Source organism: Gymnoscopelus microlampas (assembly GCF_963454915.1).
Source record: "Gymnoscopelus microlampas genome assembly, chromosome: 14".
Taxonomy (NCBI): domain Eukaryota; kingdom Metazoa; phylum Chordata; class Actinopteri; order Myctophiformes; family Myctophidae; genus Gymnoscopelus; species Gymnoscopelus microlampas.
In genome coordinates, this window is record NC_139951.1 from 2151816 (window position 1) to 2171235 (window position 19420).

Genomic DNA, 19420 nt, shown 5'->3' on the forward strand with positions numbered 1-19420 from the left:
CAATCGTTTCCTTTTTTCTTTTCATGTATCTATTGTAACTTTATTGAGCTTCTCTAAACTGGGCACTGAGTGCGGAACTAAAGTCTGGTGACACAGGCTTCAGTCGGACCAGTGTTGTGAACGGAACACAACAGTGCAACGTCCCAATGATTCCCCCTTTGACTCTACAACCTATGTCTACAACAGACCACAGATATATATAATGCAACAGACGAGGTAGGACCCTTTAAACAACAAATTACTTTAACATGTATCTACAAACTACTTACTATCTAGATACGTTACTAGTTACTGGACGTGACCAAATATAATGTAGTATTTATTTCACATCCTAAACAGAGCAGAGAAACAGTAAGGAGACAGGCAGCGGTGGTTCTCAAACTTTTTCATGTCAAGGACCCCCAAATTGACACTTATTAGCCCGCGGACCCCCATTTGAAAAATATATGCCATAAGAGAAGATTTTTTACGTCTCTCTAGCAGTGATTCTCAACCATTTTAATTTCAAGGACCCCCAGTTTGACATGCATTAGGCTACAGACCCCCATTTAATGGCATTTCCATCCCTGGGACCCCAATTCATATTGTAAAATCAATGTTAATTTAACTCTGAGAGTGTACAAATGGAACCAAATGGACCCTAACGGGTCCATTTGGTTCCTACCCATCATTTAGCTGGGGACCCCCTGGAACCCCCTCAAGTACCCCTGGGGGTCCCCGGACCCCACTTTGAGAACCAATGACATAGAGCAGTGGTTCTCAACCTGTGGGTCGCAGTAATCAGCAAACTATACTTTAGAAACTGGTCAAACATTGGCCACATTGTCCAATAATAATGAGAAATAGGCAAAACTTGTGAAAATAGCTGATCTACAAGCTCACAACGCCTCGCAAATGTGAGCTCGTAGATCATCATCAGCTATTTTCACAATATTTATCAGTGGAACAAAATGTTATGTCTCAACTATAACCTATAATTCCATGTGCTTGTCAGGGTGGGGGGGTCCCCAGTTCTAATATGATTATTTTGGGGGGTCCTCACTTCTAATATGATTATTTTGGGGGGGTCCCCAGTTCTAATATGATTATTTTGGGGGGTCCCTGGTTTTAATAGGATTATTTTTGGGGGCCGTGGCCTGAAAAGGTTGAGAACCACTGACATAGGGGACATGAGAGACATATAATGCATAGGAGACATAGGAGACAGGTGACATGGGAGACATATGAGAGACATAGGAGCAGCAGAATCCAGATATTATTGATTTTAGCGTTTGAGACAATGAGATAAAAAGCCCTTATTAAAGGTGTTGTAAGTGATATTTTACAAGTGTACATGAGCTCTATATTCCCATAGTAATCAGTGTTGTACAGTAGAGTGTTTGTCCAGTAAGAGGGCTCTTTCCATCATTCCAACATACATTATGTATAATATATAATATTAAATAACTCAACTGATACCTTTCTTTCAACCCAGAAATATTCATATTGTAAACCATTTATTTGATTTAGTTATTCAGCTCTAAAGTGGCAACATGGAATTCTGTGTAACTGTCAGGGCAAAATCGTATTGACAAAAGTATTTTTCAAATGTTAAAATGCATCCTTAAAAAGATTATGGAGCACATCAAAAAATGGTTATTTATTCTTAAACACTTTTGTCCAGACTGTTGTTCTTCATCAATGTCATTCAGTGCAAAACAGCTAAAAAATAAGCCATTTTAAATCATATTACATGATTTTAATCATGTGACTGTGTCATAACAAAGAGCCACTGAAGTCCTTCCATCAATGTGTTAAGTTGATAAAATCTCTGTGATATATTTGATGATTTCACAGTCTCTTACTCTAGTAACCTTTGGAACAGAAACATGTCATAAGGTGCAACTTTAACCCTATGCTATTATTAAGGCATTGAACATAAGAAAACCTGTTTAGGGTATTTTAATTGCCGTTAAAAGGTGTTTGATACCTTGAAAATCTTATACGTCTTTGACCACCTCCCCCAAAAAATATATACTATAAAATCTAAGCTGCCATTTCTAAAATTCGGCAGCTTAGATTCTCTCTCCTGATTGTATGAAATTCTTCTGAACAGTGAACAAACACAATGATAATGCAAAATATCACTGTATTTCTGTTAAAGGAGTTACTCTGTGGAACAAATGTAGAGATGAATTGAAACAAAGTGTGACATGGAATACGTTCAAGCAAATGTTTAAAATGGATGTACTAAATAGATCATTGGTTCTCAAAGTGGGGTCCAGGAGTCCCTGAGGGAGTTCCAGGGGGTCCCCAGCTAAATGATAGATTAGGCACCAAATGGACCCTTATGGGTCTGTAACTCTGAGAGTGTACAAATGGAACCATATGGACCCTAACAGGTCCATTTGGTTCCATTTGTACACTCTCAGAGTTAAATTGACATTGATTTTACAATGTGAATTGGGGTCCCAGAGATAGAAATGCCATTAAATGGGGGTCCGTAGCCCTAATGCATGTCAAACTGGGGGTCCTTGAAATTAAAATGGTTGAGAATCACTGCTAGAGCCGTAAAAAAATCTTCTCTTATGGGGGTCCCTGGCATATCTTTTGAAATGGGGGTCTGCGGGCTATTAAGTGTCAATTTGGGGGTCCTTGACATGAAATAGTTAGATAGAATAGCCAGTTAGGTATAACAGATGTAGGTTTAGATCTGGAGCATAATTTCGACTGTCTAGTATACTTGACTGTTTATTGGTTTCTTTTTACTTGTGTTTTGTTTTGTTTTTAAATGAAAGTGTGTGCGAGGCAGAAAGCCAAAATATATTTTCTTAATTTTATAAGATATTTGAGACACATAAAGAAGGGGTAGGACCTGATAAGTTTTCACAAAACTTCTTCCTACTCCTTTTTCGAACATCGAATATAATTTAAGGATGATGTTAAAAAAAAATTGGCGCTGTTTTTTTAATCAAATTTTTCCCTTTTTCTCCTTTGTCTTTTGTGTTCAAAATAAATAAATCAATGAAATGGAAATGAAAATATTAACACTATAACAATGATTACTATCACAATATAGAACTATTTAACACTGTTACTGTGAACAAACACCTTTTCCGTGTATTGGCATCAAATGCTCAACTCTTGTGTCGTGCAGCCACGCCCTCGTCTCCGGTCCCACTGGGAAGAGGCCCTCCTCTGTCCTTGACACTTTTTCGTGTGTCAAGGAACCCCCGAACTGATGTGTATTTGGCCACAGACCCCCCCATTTGAAAAGGTTTAGTGCCAGGGACCCCCAGAAGTGAAGATTTGTGTAAAAAAAAAAAAATTATTCAAACATTTCCAATACTTTAAAGATTTTTCAAAACTAAAAAATAGCAGATGTCACAATATAAAGCCTTAACCTTTTAACAAAACACCTTCTGTTGCCACCAAAAAAAATGCTTTCTGCATTAACCCATTAAGACCTGAAGCCGATTCTACAAATGTCTTCTAAATCCCAACAGTATTCTGATGTTTTTATCAGTGGTGCTCAAACTTTTTCATGTCAAGGACCCCCAAAATGACATCTATTTGGCCATCTCAAAATATTTTGTTCCAGGGACCCCCAGAAGCAAAGATTTGCGTTAAAAATGTTCGCTTTAAAAGAATATACTGTCAGGGCCGCATTAACCGCGGAACTTAGTGGAACTGGCGTTCCACGAATTAGACCCGAAAAATTAGAAAAAAATTAGACCCGAAAAATGTGCGCTTCGCGCACGCGCGCATGTTGTGCGCATGAAATTACGCGACTGGGGGGCCTTCGATTTTGTGGTGTTCCACGGCCCTGAGGGGTCTTAATGCGTATACTGTATATATTCAAAGATTTGCACACATTTTCAAGATCTTACAAAAATAGCAGATCTACAAGCTTGCAGCGCGACACTCGGTGCCGCGCTATGAGTTTCTATAACTGCTATTTTTGAATAGCCAAATTGTAAAATAATGCTTTTTAGCTCAAATCCAAAAAATGACACAGATGCGTTCCAGGTCTTACTGCATTAAATGGAGTTATTTCACAGTGTTATTTATACCTGAATGTCTTTCACTCAACATGATACAATGTGTCTCTTTCAAAGCAGTCTGCTCTACCTGCAAGGCCCGGGCGACAAGAAGAATATGACGCACAACGCTGAAGTCCCCAAAACCATGGCTGTAGGACCATATTTCAGGTATAGGAGGGGGTATTGGCTCTATGCACAGCAGCCATATTGGAAAGAAATTGGGCCTCTTTTTACTTCCTTCACAGGTGTTACCAATGTGATACTAATGAAGGCTCTGTTCCATTCTGGTTAGGGTGCTGATATCGTGCATGTTGGCTCACTAGAAACACTCCATTTTGGTTCCCAAATGGCCCCTTATGGTGGGTGTGTAACTCTGAGAGTGTACAAATGGAACCAAATGGACCCGTAAGGGTCCATTTGGGTCCATTTGTACACTCTCAGAGTTATGGGGGTCCTTGAAAATAACCACCACTGTGCTAAACTAAATGGAACAGAGCCTTAATTAGTATTATTGGTAACACCTGTGAAGGAAGTAAGGAAGGGGCCCAATTCCTTCCCAATATGGCTGCTGTGCATAGAGCCTATTGGGGGGCGTTGTTAGGCATAACAAATGAGTATACTTTGATGAAAATATATTTGGTCTATGAATGGAATGCTAATCATGTAAGGAAACATACACAAGCTAGCAGGAAAGCCAGATTTACACAATAAACAATGATAAAAACAGCATCCGATGACACTATTATTTACTCACAAAGCAGATGATGATCTGACTGCAGACACAAACTGATATAGTAACATACATTGCATGTATGCAATGTATGCACTATCTGCCATTCTAAGGGTAGCACAAACTATAGACAAACATTATACAACGGCACTGCAATACCATTACAATATGAACATCAACAACAAAAAATAATGTATTCATTTTCTTTTTTTTTAAATTTAGAGTTGTGAACATGCAGGTCTTATACCATCCACCAGTGGGTGCTGCAGCACCCTCAGTTCTCCTACTTCCAACGGCCTTGGCTAAAACAGACCACAGAACACAGACATTAACTGAGACAGTGAGGTAAGACGTTCTTTATTAAGCAAGGGATGATGTACGGGCAGGTGGTCATTATTGAAAATGAAAGCACGACAGGTTGATTATCCACCGACACGGAGGTGGATAATCACGCTGAAGGGCTTTAATTTTCAATTATGACCACCTCCCCCGCTTATTACACGTCTAAATAAATAAATTGACCCTAAAGTAAAAACAAAACAAAGTATTTCCTTGCTTACGGCAATGAAAGTATTCCATAAGTATTGGGCTGGGTGGAGACGTTTGCCTTGGTAAACAAATGAAAGTATTCCATAAGGTAACCGGACACACTCGCCCCCATTCTATATACTGGAGGATTTGCCTATAATCCCGCCGGATTTTGTTGTTGAGCGGAACGGTCATTATTCAGAAATAACACACCGCTGAATTCAGCGATTGACCAATCAGAATCAAGCATTCAAACAAGCCATGTAATACGTTGAGTTATTTCACAGTGTTCTACCTGAAGCTGTTTCACTCAGAATGACACACATGTCTGTTTTTCCAAACAGTCCGCTCCGTCAGCGAGGCCCGGGCGACGCTGCAGTCTCCAGAACAGACGACAGAACGCGGAACTTAACTGAGACGACGAGGTAAGAAGCTTGTAACCGTCAGTTGGTAAATGTAATGCCAGATGGTGCCACAAGTTGGTCCTTCCTTTTGCTCTTCATTAAATGGATTTATTCAGTAGTGTTCTATCACGATGAGGCTGCTTCACTCCAAATGCTTACATTAGTCTCGTCTCTTTACAGCATCACTTCAGAGCGTAGAAGAGCAACATCATGCTGTGGTGTAGATGTTTCTCAGCATCCTGCCTTACAGGTAACACTAGGATATATGACACAATCTGAATAGGCTCTATGCACAGCAGCCATTTTGGAGAGAAATTGGGCCTCTCCTTACTTCCTTCACAGGTGTTGCCGATGATACTAATGAAGGCTCTGTTCCATTCTGGTCAAACAGAGTCAGGGTGCTGATATTGTGCATTTTAAAAGGTGTGTAACTCTCAGAGTTATGGGGGTCCTTGAAATTAAATGTTTGAGCTGTGCTACCTGAAACCACCAAATGTTTGAGCTGTGCTACCTGAACCACTGTGCTACATGAACCACTGTGCTAACAAAGCCTTCATTAGTATCATTGGTAACACCTGTGAAGGAAGTAAGAAGATGCCCAATTTCTCTCCAAAATAGCTGCTGTGCATAGAGCCTATTGTTTAGTGTATTACTTAACCCATTTAGACCTGAGGCCGATCCTGAAAACGCCTTCTAAATCCTGACCTAAGTTTTATGAAAAGCTTCAGATTTTAACTCAAATATTTTGTTGTTCCCGGATTGAAAGGTATAACAACGTATAGGTGTTCCAGGTCTATAAAGGAGCACTTAACCCCTTTTCAACCCTATCTTCATATAACGTTTCCTCACTAATGTTTTTTTTATACGAAGGCACGACCTTTACTTACTCTGTAAGTCTCTGAGCCAGACTGTTGACACACACAATTTTCGAATGCTTCTGTCATACAGTTTGTGCTGAAATTGATTCGCGAGTAAAGCCTGCAACGCACCAAACCGACGTTGGTGGCGATATGTGTTGGAAAGCGTCTGTGGCCGAAAATATGTTGCTGAATGGGCGGTGTGTACACTGTTGTGTCGGTTCGAAAGTTGGAGTGAGCGAGCTCAGTCGTTTCCGACGCGTTGAAAGCAGCGGGGTGGTGGAGAGGGGACAGATAGGGGCGGTAGAGCTCTCTGGTTGGCTTATAGGGGACAGATAGGGGAGGTAGAGCTCTCTGGTTGGCTGATAGGGGACAGATAGGGGAGGTAGAGCTCTCTGGTTGGCTTATAGCCAGGGAGTCAATATCACCATAAGGTACATTTGGGACTTAGCTTTTTTTTTTTTTTTAAACTGTGATTTTCCATTTAACTTTTTACTCATTGTATTAAGTGGATGTTGTACAGTTAGAAATGCATGTTGGTCAAGCTACCACACTTTTTATGAATTAACTGTAATATATGTCAACAGTAAAATATGTCCACCCTGTCAGGAAAAAATCAAAGGGTGGACAATGACAGGATGGAACTTTGGGTCAGTTTTAGGATTTAATTGGCACATGTTGGACCTTCTGTTAGCAACTTAGCTCAGTTAGCAAGGTGACTCTATACTTTTTAACAGATATATTTCAAATTTCAGAAAAGTTTTTATATTCATTGATATTTCAGTATGACAGAGTGGACATGCTAAGCTTGACAACATACAACTACACACATAAACTATGAAAAATACAATATATATAAGTGTAAATATGTACTGGCAACTTGCCATAGCTTCAGCCTCCATTGAAGTAAGACAGGAAGAAGACAACAAGGGAACTTAAACTTAAGTAAGTTTCTTAAAGGGCCAGTTTACCCCCAAATGACAGGGTGGACAGCAATGTCAGGGACACACAAAAAATGTTCAATATGATTATAAAAACAGACTACATCATATGATTTAAAATCAAAATGACTTGTTTTATCAAATAAGGTGTTGTGGACAATCAAACTATGTAAAAAGAAAAAGAAAAATCAAAAAATTAACCACTTATTAGACACACTGTAGTTAGCAGAGTGGTGTGTGGGACATGCCAAAACCATATACATCCAATGTTACAGATCTGTATAAAATGAAGGAAACACATTTCCAGAGACTCATCATTGTACTGATAAGTGTGTAAATGTTTGGCCATTCATAATAAGACCTCAGAGTTTCATTATTTTGTTACATTTTCATGATATTTGAGTGATTGTGGTGAGGACACCCAAATGTACTTTATGGTGATATTAGAGCTCTCTGGTTGGCTTATAGGGGACAGATAGGGGAGGTAGAGCTCTCTGGTTGGCTGATAGGGGACAGATAGGGGAGGTAGAGCTCTCTGGTTGGCTTATAGGGGACAGATAGTGGAGGTAGAGCTCTCTGGTTGGCTGATAGGGGACAGATAGGGGAGGTAGAGCTCTCTGGTTGGCTGATAGGGGACAGATAGGGGAGGTAGAGCTCTCTGGTTGGCTGATAGGGGACAGATAGGGGAGGTAGAGCTCTCTGGTTGGCTTATAGGGGACAGATAGGGGAGGTAGAGCTCTCTGGTTGCCTGATAGGGGACAGATAGGGGAGGTAGAGCTGATCTCAGCCAACTGTGCGACAGCGACTACGTAAAGTATCGTTTTTAATATTTTATTTTGCAGATGAGTTCACTGTTTAGTCATAGTGCTCTATATCCGACTCCCTATGTAGGCAGTAGTGAACGAGAGACTGAATTCAGAGACACGGCAATGGAGCATACTGTCTCATAGAATGACATTGTCATCAATCCGACCTCTTGGTCTATGCCTGCCCGAAAGTAGCAGATCTACAAGCTCGCAACGAGTTGCGGTGTGCGTGACGCGTTGTGAGCTTGTAGATGGGCTATTTTGGGCGTGCGACACAGTCTTACAACAAAGTACAAATTAGGTTTTAACCCATTAAGACCTGGAACTGTGTCATTTTTAGATTTGAGCTAAAAAGCATTATTTTACACTTTGGGCTATTCAAAAATAGCAGATATACAAGCTCATAGCGCGGCACCGAGTGCCGCGCTACGAGCTTGTAGATCTGCTATTTTTGAAAATGTGTGAAAATGTGTGCAAATCTTTGAACATATATATTTTTAAAGCAAACATTCTTAACTCAAATCTTTGCTTCTGGGGGGTCCCTGGAACAAAATATTTTGATGGGGGGTCTGCGGCCAAATACATATAATTTTGGGGGTCCTTGACATGAAAAAGATTGAGCACCACTGATATGGACACGTACGTTTTTTGAGATTTAGGAGAATCGGCTTCAGGTCTCAATGGGTTAAAGTGACACACATTACACACATTACCCCAACCAGTGTGAAAACAAAACGGTTTCTCCAATATGAATTTAGCAAACTACAAGTGTGTCACTTGCCTTCTGTAATGAAACATCATTTGGAAAGCCAAGTAATAAAGAGCTGTGTTTCACATTTGCCAAATTTGCCAACGACTAATAGTAAAGGATCGATAATGAATCTGATTGATAAGCAAGCTTGATTGAGGGGATCGATCATGATGTAGTCTCGCGTAGCCAGACCCCACAGAAAATGAAAAACAGCGACCTCTGTTTTCTGATATTGTCTGTGGGGTCTGGCGGGAGGAAAATGGAAGACCAGTGTGCAGGTAAACTCCGGTTTCATGTCTGCCTTCAGCGCATCACTTCCGGTTGGTGCGACTACCTTTTCATTCCCACTAACAATATTTCTACACGGAACACTAACACCACTTCTCCCAGAGAACATGGATGGTTTTGGTTATAAGCCCACTTGTTTCTATGATGAAAGAGTAATTTAAAATGTGAATATCTTTCCGTGGTTTTGTCCGCTCCGAGGACGCTATTGTTAAATTAGTTTCGGCTAGTTTCGAGGGGGGAAGGGTGGATGGACACGTGAATCCCGCCCACTACATTTGATTGGGTAAAGCGCGGCCCACTTCCTGATCTGAAGGCACGCCCACTTGTAGCCAATGCGCACACGTTAGGACGAACCGCTCCGACAGATTCCATCGCAGGTCAGAATCTGTTCTTGAGAGATTAATCATGATGAGACAGTGATGTTTGTTTGTTTATTTAGTGCATGTCCATGTGGTGAACTCTATAAAATATGGGGACAGAATGTATCCACATCTGAGTAATTGGTGGTATTGTGTACTTTTCTGTTATTGATAAATTGGTATTAAAGGTAGGGTAAGTGATTTACTTTAGTTAAAATTAGTGTTAAATAGCTCTATATTCTGATAGTACTCATTGCTATAGAGTGCTTGTTCAGTAACAGTGTTAAATAGCTCTATATTCTGATAGTAATCATTGCTATAGAGTGCTTGTTCAGTAACTGTGTTAAATAGCTCTATATTCTGATAGTAATCATTGCTATAGAGTGTTGGTTCAGTAACAGTGTTAAATAGCTCTATATTCTGATAGTACTCATTGCTATAGAGTGTTGGTTCAGTAAAAGGAGTCTCCCATGTCTCTCCAGCTCTTTATTAAACAGACAATGCATTTTCAGTGCTCTCTCCTGATTGGCTTAAATGTTGTCACCTTCCTGAAAATGTACTATATTGCGTTTACTAAAGAGCTGGAGAGACCCCTGTGACCGAACAAACGCTCTGTAGCAATGATTACTATCAGAATATAGTACTTTAACCTTTTTGACCAAAAAAGAAAGAAAATTTCCCCAAAAATATCACTTACCCTACCTTTAAATAAAAAGTGTTATATTCAAGACTGAATATGACTTGCCTTGCTACAGGGGGTCCGCCATATCTCTGTGTATTCTAAGGACAACTTTAGCCGAAAATAGCCGATCTACAAGCTCACAACGCCTCGCGCTGCGAGGCGTTGTGAGCTTGTAGATCGGCCATTTTCGGCTAAGAGGGGAAAAAGAGCAGACCAAGTACAGAGTGAAAGTTTACTAAATATTGGCGGTTTAACACATTGACTGCCTAGATCGAATTAACTCGATATTAGCTTATTATCACTTGCCTGCCAAGATCGAGTTAATTCGATTTTAGCAAAAAAAAAAATTTTTTTTTTTTTTACCCAAAGACCAAGGAGATATGAATTTTCGAAGATCTTTACTCTCATCCACTTCCTTGTTAACTTAAAACTTTAAAATTTTGTATCTCGGCTCCTGAGTACTTTTCTTTTTTTCATTGAAAAATCTCTGGCATGAATAACAAAATAAGTGAAAAATAATTCAGGCAGTCAATGTGTTAAGTGGTTAAATGTCTGAACATACACGTTAACATAAATCCAACATCTAGGAAAAGCTTTAATCTGCAACACAATTGTATGTACAGTAATATATAGTGGGGGGTCCCTGCTTTATCCCTCTCTCAGTTAGGGGGTCCTTGGGCTGAAAAGGTTGAAGACCCCTGCTGTATACAGTATATAGCAGCGTTATTTTTTGTATTTTATTTTAATAGAAAAATATGTTTTTCAGAAAACTTAGGTCAGGATTCAGAAGGTGTTTTTAGAATAAATGGGTCAACGCCTCACGTGGTTTCTTTGCCAGGGACCCCCTGGAACCCCCTCAAGGACCTCTGGGGGACTCCCCCGGACCACACTTTCAGAAACACTGTTCTAATAGGGTCTTTTTTTGCTTGATTGCTTGAGATAAAGTACATTTCTCTTCCATTTATGCTCCATAGACCTGGCTGCCACCTGGGTATGACTATCACGTGTGCTCTGTTGAGGAGAGACCTACGGACATGGACCACAGTGCTCTCTGTGCTACTGTACGGCTCCCATTGAAGACCCAAGAAGACATCAAAGAGTGGTTTCTGAAGACGCGCTGCACCCCTGTGACATGGAGGGTTAGGGTCACAAAACCAAAGAAAGGCCAAAAGGTTCTCTATAAGGTAATGAGGCATTAACAGCTGTGCCTGCCTAATACAGAATAAGTGCCGTAGAAGCATAGAAAACACACCACAATGTTTACCCCTTATTCTCCCCAATTTAGTAGTTTATGAATTAATAATGAATCCAATATATCATTATCTGAAGATTTGCAGCTCCATCCACTCCTTGTTTAACTTATAACTGAAAAAGGCTGTATCTCGCTTCCTAAGCACTTTTTTTTTACGTTGAAAAAATCTCTGGCACGGAGACAACATAGCCAGAAATAATTCTGGCACTCGGTGAGTTAATTAATTAAGTGATTAATATCAATTAATCACTCCCAAAACACACGTCTGTGTTGCCACTGCTGTTTATTGATTTGCACAGCAGGAATCATATACATATACATAAATCAGTATACTACTTCTTTCCTATGTAAGATGACAGAATATTGTTGTGCCGGTGAGGTAAGAAACCCTAGCAGGGCTTATACGAGAACCTCACCGTTTACATACTGTCAGTTCACTGTGAAATGACTCTAGTGATGTTTACCATCTTAATAAATAAGGATAAACAAACTGATTCACAAACAACATTTTGGTGTAAACCAAATTAAGGGTACGCCCCCTTGTGCAAGATGACCCCCCCCCCCCCCCCCCCCCCCCCAACCCCACAATATAGATAGTGTAAACATTGATTTTGATGTCATAGTGTCTTTAATGTAAACACAATTATAGAAATGTACGGGTACTTGGTAAACTTGAGACCGGGGTCTAGTGATCATAATCTGCCCCCCACTCCCCCCCCCCCCCCTCACAAAATCTCATTGCTGAAAATAGTCCATCTACCCAGCTTGTCGATGAGCTTTTTACGATGAAGGCCCCCCCGAAGAATAGGTATTCTAGGGTTCAAGTGGTTAAATGATTTAACCCAACTAAGCTGCAAGTATACACTTTCAGATGTTGTACAAATGTCAACACTACGTGCAAGTGAGGCCAGAAAGACCAGGCACAGCAAACGCCAAAAGGACGTCAAAGAACACCGACTGTCCGGCTACACTCAGCGTCACCCTGAAGAGAGCTGGAGGAGGAGACGGAAACATGTCACGGTGAGTCGATTCAACGTACGTTTTGTCATTTTGAAACTTTTCCACAAATCTAAAGGTGCAGTACGTGATATTTAGTTTTTGTTTAAGTGTTAAATAGCTCTACTATTATTCTGATGGTAATCATTGCTACAGAGCAGAACTTTTTCATGTCAAGGACCCCTAAATTGATATGCATTTTGCCGTGGACGCCTGGACGGAGGACCCCCATCTGAAAAGATTTTGTAGAGCCCCATGAAAAGTATCTTGTTGTTGTTAAAATGTTTTCTAAATTATTCCAAATTCTTATTCTTATTATTATTTATTTATTTTTCAAAATGTTTCTGATCTACATGCTTGTAGAACGGCTATTTTTGAAAATAGCCGAACAAATATCCTGAATATAATACATTGTTTTCTAAAGAGATGGAGAGACAGGGAGACCCATGTTACTGAACAAACATTCTATAGCAACGATTACTATCAGAATATAGATATTGAACTTCTTGACCCCGTAAACGTTTCGTTTTAAGCAAAACAGGCTAACACATTGCTGTGCTCCTTGTCTCAGGAGCAAGGACTCACATCTGCCACAGTATCCAACGGTGATCGTTCTAAAGAACACCCACAACCACAACGTGTACGAGGCTGATGCTCTGAAGCATCGAGACGTCGGACCCAAGGCCATCCAGACTCTAACCAGACTCTTTGAAACTGGACTCTCTCCAAAGTCTGCCCTGGCAGCACTCCAGAAAGATCTGAAAGCGGAGTACGGTGACAAGTATATCTATGCTTCTGCTGACCGAGCCATCTGCCCTGACCTTAGATACTGCTGCAGGTACGTTCTAAGTTTGTTTTGGTTTTCCTCCCCAATAGGCTCTTTGCACAGCAGCCATATTATCACTTCCTTCACAGTACCAATGATACTAATGAAGGCTCTGTTCCATTTAGTGTAGCACAGTGGTTTCCACAACCCCCATAACTCTGAGAGTGTACAAATGGAACCAAATGGACCCTTACGGGTCCATTTGGTTCCATTTGTACACTCTCAGAGTTACACACCTGTAAGGGGCCTTTTGGAAGCCCATGAGGGTCCCTGGACCCCAACCGTAGACCCACTGGTGTAACAGAGTGTTTCCAATGGGCCAACATGCACAATATCAGCACCCTGACTCTGTTTGACCAGAATGGAACAGAGCCTTCATTAGGCAATACCTGTGAATGTCTTCATAATATGGCTGCTGTGAATAGAGCCTATCCACCTGTTTCCTAGGCCTTTCACTGTGTTCCACTTCCTGTCTTTCGATCCAATGAAAACCAATGAAACCGGTCAGATGACCAATGACATCCAATGAAATCCGACAGGAAGTGGAACACCCAAGGCCTAGGAAACAGGTGGATAGGCTCTATGCACAGAAGCCATATTGGAAAGAAATTGGGCCCCTTCCTTACTTCCTTCACAGGTGTTACCAGTGACTCTAACGAAGGCTCTGTTCCATTTAGTGTAGCACAGTGGTTCTCAAATGTTATAATTTCAAGGACCACCATATCTCTGAGAGTGTACAAATGGAACCAAATGGACCCTTAGGCCTACGGATCCATTTGGTTCCATTTTGTACACTCTCAGAGTTACAGACCCATAAGGATTATTTGAGACCCACTGGTGTAGCAGAGTGTTTCCAGTGAGCCAACCTGCACAATATCCGCACCATGACTCTGGTTCACCAGAATGGAACAGAGCCTTAATTAGCATAATTGGTAACACCTGTGAAGGAAGTAAGGAAGAGGCTACACTGAGCGGTCCTTGCCAGAGAGTACCCATTTATCGGATTCCAGTTCAAACTATGTCTGCTAACTTAGTGTCATCACTTCCAATTTCATGTGTTTATCCTGTATGAGTTTGCTCTCATTTTTTGTTTACTGAAGAGCCTGAGAGACGGGGAGAACCCTGTCACTGAACAAAAACTCTATAGCATATAAACTCAAAAATCAGAATATAGAGCCATTTAACACACAACGCACATGTGTGTGTGTGCGCGCGCACACACACACACACACACACACACACACACACACACACACACACACACACACACACACACACACACACACATGCTTACTTGCTTATGGTTGTCCATCGAATCCGATGATGACGTCCACTTCTATCGGTGAGTTCTTTGGTGGCTGAATAGCCCTATCCTGGACCCACATGTCCTATTGCAGGTAGGACAAGTGTATGTGGTGGTAGTAGCAACGGCAACTGTAGGTGTGTTCCTCCTGAGTCTCCTGGCTGTCCTTTCCTCCTCCAGCATTTGGGTCCCATCCCGGCACAGCTGGCGCCAGGTGTTACGGTCAGCAGCAACATCCTCCAGGGCCTCAGGTCTGATTTTGCATTTCTTTAACGCAGTCTTCAGTTGGTCTTTATAGCGCTTCTTCTGCCCTCCAGCAAAGCGTCGACCATGGTGTAGCTGGCCATATAGCACTCTGCGAGGCAGGCGGTTTGAGGGCATCCTTACTACATGGCCCAGCCATCGTAGCTGGTGCTGAGTAATTGTGGCCTCAATACTCCTGCAGTTGGTCTTCGAGAGTACTTCAGAGTGAGGCACACGATCACGCCAGGTAATTCCCAGGATGCGCTGAAGGCAGCGTATTTTTATTTGTGTTTCGACCGCGGTAATGGAATGGCCCGATAGGTGCGGTATCCTATCCAGGCGAGGTTGAGTGGGCAATTTTTAGGCCACCTTTTCTAGGCCCTTCCCCAATTGGGGTGAGCAGTGTGGCCCCTAAATAGGGCTGCTCAAACGCACAGGGGTCTGCCGAAAACAGCTTCCACTCAGTCCGAGCTGTTAGCGACCTATACCCTGTGCTGCTGCCATGCAGGGTTCTTAGCTAAGAGCTTCCAGTTCATTCGTACCTGCTCCCGTCACCAGAACCCCATCGCCGTCAGACTTCAACACGCTGTAAGGTCCAGGTACTTCACCATGGTCAGAGGTGGATACCTGCGCAAGGAAATTTTTAAGTGCCATAGGGGGTGCGCACTTCCCAGTAGCACTATCTTCACCACGATGAGGTAAACCCAGTGGCGTGGGTGACCCATGACGACCAGTCCCCCATCCTGGCTGCAGGAGGCTGCCGGGTCCTTGGTTTTTTTAAGGCCCGCCTATAGCGCACCGCCAGCGCATTGCTTTTCTGTCAGGGTGTGCTCCCTTAGCCTTTGCCTTGATAGGCTTACCCACAAGGCAGCAGGGCTATTTACCCATAGTTGGGGCAGGGGTTGACGGGCGCCAGGGCGTGTCCACACGACGGTGGGCCTATACGCCGCGTCTCTGGGGCCCCCTGCTGCTCCGAGATCCCCTCCAGTTTAGCCTGGGCCCGCAAGGACCCAGTTACCATGTGTAGCCACGGGGAGGCACTGCAGGAGTCTTGGTGGTGGAGAGGCTGTGTACCAGCAGGAGGAGACTTACACACTCGGCTCCTCTTTTCACCCCCCGAGGGGGGCTAGCTGGCGGCGGTAGCTGTAAGCAGAGAGTAGCAAGCAGAAAGCGGCATGCAACATGCACTAACTACAAACATCTCTATTCTACTACGCTACTGCACTAGACGCGTCACACGCACCCTGTGTTTACACACGCACACACACACACACACACACACACACACACACACACACACTAAGTGTCCCTATTCTAGGACAAATATTTGGTGTAAATAAGCGATGCACAAACAGCGTTACAGGCTTGTAGATCGGTGTGTGTAAGCATGTTCTAAAAAGCAATCTTTTGTACAGCCTCCGATACAAGATCTTAGGGAAGCCACAATCTAGACGCCGACTGCTGTCCAGTCTGCCAGAAAGTCAGAAGAAGAAGAAGAAGGCATGTCCAGACGTCCTACAGTGTGTGACAGCAGATGAGGAGCAGACTGACAGTAAGTGATTATAAATCACACACTGACTTCCTCACTTCATAACACACACACTCAGTCTGTCAGCTGACTGGATGTGTAAGGAAAGGCTTTGGTATGCATACGTTTTCAGAAGCGATTTTAAAAGAAGACACTGACTTAGCTATACTAGCCTTACATCCTCTGGCAGGGCATTCCAGAGCCAGGCCTTTGGCAAGGCTTTAAAAGTTATCAGTACAATCTTCAGAATCAACTCACCGGCAACCAGTGAAGGGAAGCTAGGATGGGAGTAATGTGGTCATGTCTCTTAGACTTTGTCATAACCGCCACATCAAGCGGGTGACACATGGTGAAATCCTGTCCCAACTCTGCAAGAAAGCATTGGCCTGCTGGGGGAATTTACCAAGAGATAGGCCAAAACAAGTTGGGTGCAATTTGGGTTTTCGTCACTATTTTTGCTTGACACTGTTGTACAACTAACCATAAAATAGGATGTAAGTATTTAATGGGACTAATTTTGTATACAAAAAAATCGATAACATTTTTGTTTTATATATTGAAAAAAAGCTTTTTGTTTCATCGTAATCAATAGAATAATCTCTAAGTAGGTCATCGATAGTTGCATACCTAATTCACACTTAAAACACGGTTCAGTAGGATCAGGATGGGACATTATAAATAACGCACGCTTTTGTCTCCATCATCTTCAGACTTGATCCAAGGTCAAAGTTCACAGCAGAACCCAAGCCAAGGAGACCTCAGGACCAATCCAGAGGAATGGGAAGATGAAAGTGCTGCTGACTTTCTGTGTCTTTCTGTGCCAAGCGACCATGAAGAGGGTGAGAATAATAACTTTGTAACGTTTACAAACACTAATAACACCATAGTAACCGTGGTGTCCCTATAGTGGGCAGGACATTATTATTAGGTGATATTTCTCAAAAATACCCTACATGCTTAAAAACATGCACCCTGGTGTCCCTATTCTGGGATGCGAGGGTTCTGTCATAAACATGTGCCATGTTATGAGTTTGAAGACCGGCCATTTTCACTATTGATGTACAACGAAGGGTTTAATTTACTTTTTTAATTCTCTATCGTATGCCATTGTCACATGGACAAAATAGCAGGTCTACAAGCTCACAATGGGTCACATTGCAACGCATATGGAGCTTGTAGATTTACTATTTTCGCTGTGTGAAACTGGCGTACAATGAAATATAAATCAGCCTTACCCCCATGAACATTCTGTAAAAATAGCAGATCTACAGTACAAGCTCAGTTGTGAATTTGGAGATTTGCTATTTTCACGGTTTGATATACAACAAAGTATATAGGGTTTAAGTGGGTATGTGGATAATTACATTTGCAATTTTAATATGATTTGTGCACTGAGAATTATATTATACAGTAGTTCGGCTGAAAGAAAACCTTTGAGCAACATAAATTTAAAGCACACAAATATTTGTGTAAGTCCTAAGATTGTGCTGAAATGCACACTGTAAGTGTTTGTGTTGTAAAAGTTGAACAATGCGTTTGAACAGACACAGAGGACCTGGTGGAGAGCATGATCAGAGACGTTAGCAGCCTGAGAAAGAACCCCATCTACAGTCAGGCCATCGCTGCCATGGCCAAGCAGTTTCATCATATCAAATCCAACCCATCAAGGATGTTGTCTGTCTACGGTAAGGATTGTCCCACTTCCAGAAGAACAGCGGCGGTCCGGCGAGCTATGAGACGACTGAGCCCATGTCAGCCAACAGCAACCCCTCGTCCTGTTACTGAACTGAGCTCCAAGAGGCGTCTGTCGTCTGGTCGCCCGCAGGCGCACAGCAGAGCCATCAACAGACAGCAAATGATTGAGCATCACAAATCAGCCTTTTCTGTGGAAAATAATGAATCGATCAAAAGAAAGAAAATGATTGAGCACCACAAATCAGCCTTTTCTCTGGGAAGAAATGTACAGTAGCAGAATAATAAATGTTATGTACTCTCTCATGCTAGTTGAAAAAAAGGTGAGGTTTCTTTGTCCACAAAATACTCAGGGAGGTTGTACACTATTGTTTCTCATACAGTCCTTTTTAACCCATTAAGACCTGAAGCCGATTCTACATTCGGAAAAAGTATGTTTCTATATCAGTGGTGCTCAAGCGTTTTCATGTCAAGGACCCCAAAATGATATGTATTTGGTCGCGGACCCCCATCAAAATATATTGTTCCACGGACCCCCCCCTAGAGGCAAAGATTTGAGTTAAAAGTGTTTGCTTTAAAAATGTATATATTCAAAGATTTGCACACATTTTCACGATATTTCAAAAATTTGAATAGCCCAGATTGTAAAATAATGCTTTTTAGCTCAATCTAAAAATGACACAGTTCCAGGTAAGCCAAACTTGGTCCTCTTAAAAGTGGATCAAAAACTGGATCAACAGAAAAGGAGAGTTATTTTTGTTTTCACATTGGTCTGTGAGGGTGCAGGGCTTGAGGGCTTAGGGCAGACATTGGAATTGGGCCATTCATGTGAAAGAGGACTCTGTTCTCTTTCTGGTCAACTTCAGCTCTGATGGGGCATCAGTCCACTATCTGCTCACACTAGAGTTCATTTTTAGGTTTGGCAAAAGGCGGATGATCCGTCTACTCTACGGCAAGCTAGAGGGCTAAAGTACAGTGGCAAAGGGTGAAGTGAACCTGGAGCGCTGTGTGTGTGTGTGTGTGTGTGTATATATATATATATATATGGATATATGTGTATGTATATATATATATATAATGTACAGTATTTGCATATGGACTTTATTTTGAAAAGCTGTTAACTTGTTGCCGTGAGAACATGTTTACATGCCTTTTATAATGTGTTAGTTCTTGAAAATAAAGTAATGTCAATTGTCAATTGATACATTTCTT

The 19420-nt window shown here is 41.8% G+C and overlaps 1 protein-coding gene across 2 annotated transcripts; it reads left to right on the plus strand.

The window, feature by feature from the left end:
* Window positions 1-170: 170 nt before the first annotated feature.
* Window positions 171-18934, plus strand: LOC311059732 (uncharacterized protein). 2 transcript variants are annotated; one of them, XM_084077767.1, is made up of 11 exons: window positions 171-216; window positions 4098-4190; window positions 4975-5097; window positions 5625-5705; window positions 5865-5934; window positions 11343-11552; window positions 12492-12640; window positions 13188-13454; window positions 16404-16540; window positions 17227-17355; window positions 18061-18934. In XM_084077767.1, exons 1-11 carry the CDS (start codon window positions 203-205, stop codon window positions 18483-18485), a joined length of 1698 nt encoding a protein of 565 aa, XP_083933893.1. In that variant the 5' UTR covers window positions 171-202; the 3' UTR covers window positions 18486-18934. The 2 variants fall into 2 exon arrangements, with proteins under 2 accessions (XP_083933893.1, XP_083933894.1); XM_084077768.1 differs by having other exon boundaries at window positions 197-216; window positions 4101-4190.
* Window positions 18935-19420: the final 486 nt, after the last annotated feature.

What these genes read in the sequence shown, in the direction of transcription:
- LOC311059732 (XM_084077767.1), top strand. An exon ending in ACATTAACTGAGACAGTGAG is followed by an intron (nt 5,098 to 5,624) that starts GTAAGACGTTCT and finishes TTTTCCAAACAG; the next exon opens with TCCGCTCCGTCAGCGAGGCC. An exon ending in GCCAAGCGACCATGAAGAGG is followed by an intron (nt 17,356 to 18,060) that starts GTGAGAATAATA and finishes GCGTTTGAACAG; the next exon opens with ACACAGAGGACCTGGTGGAG.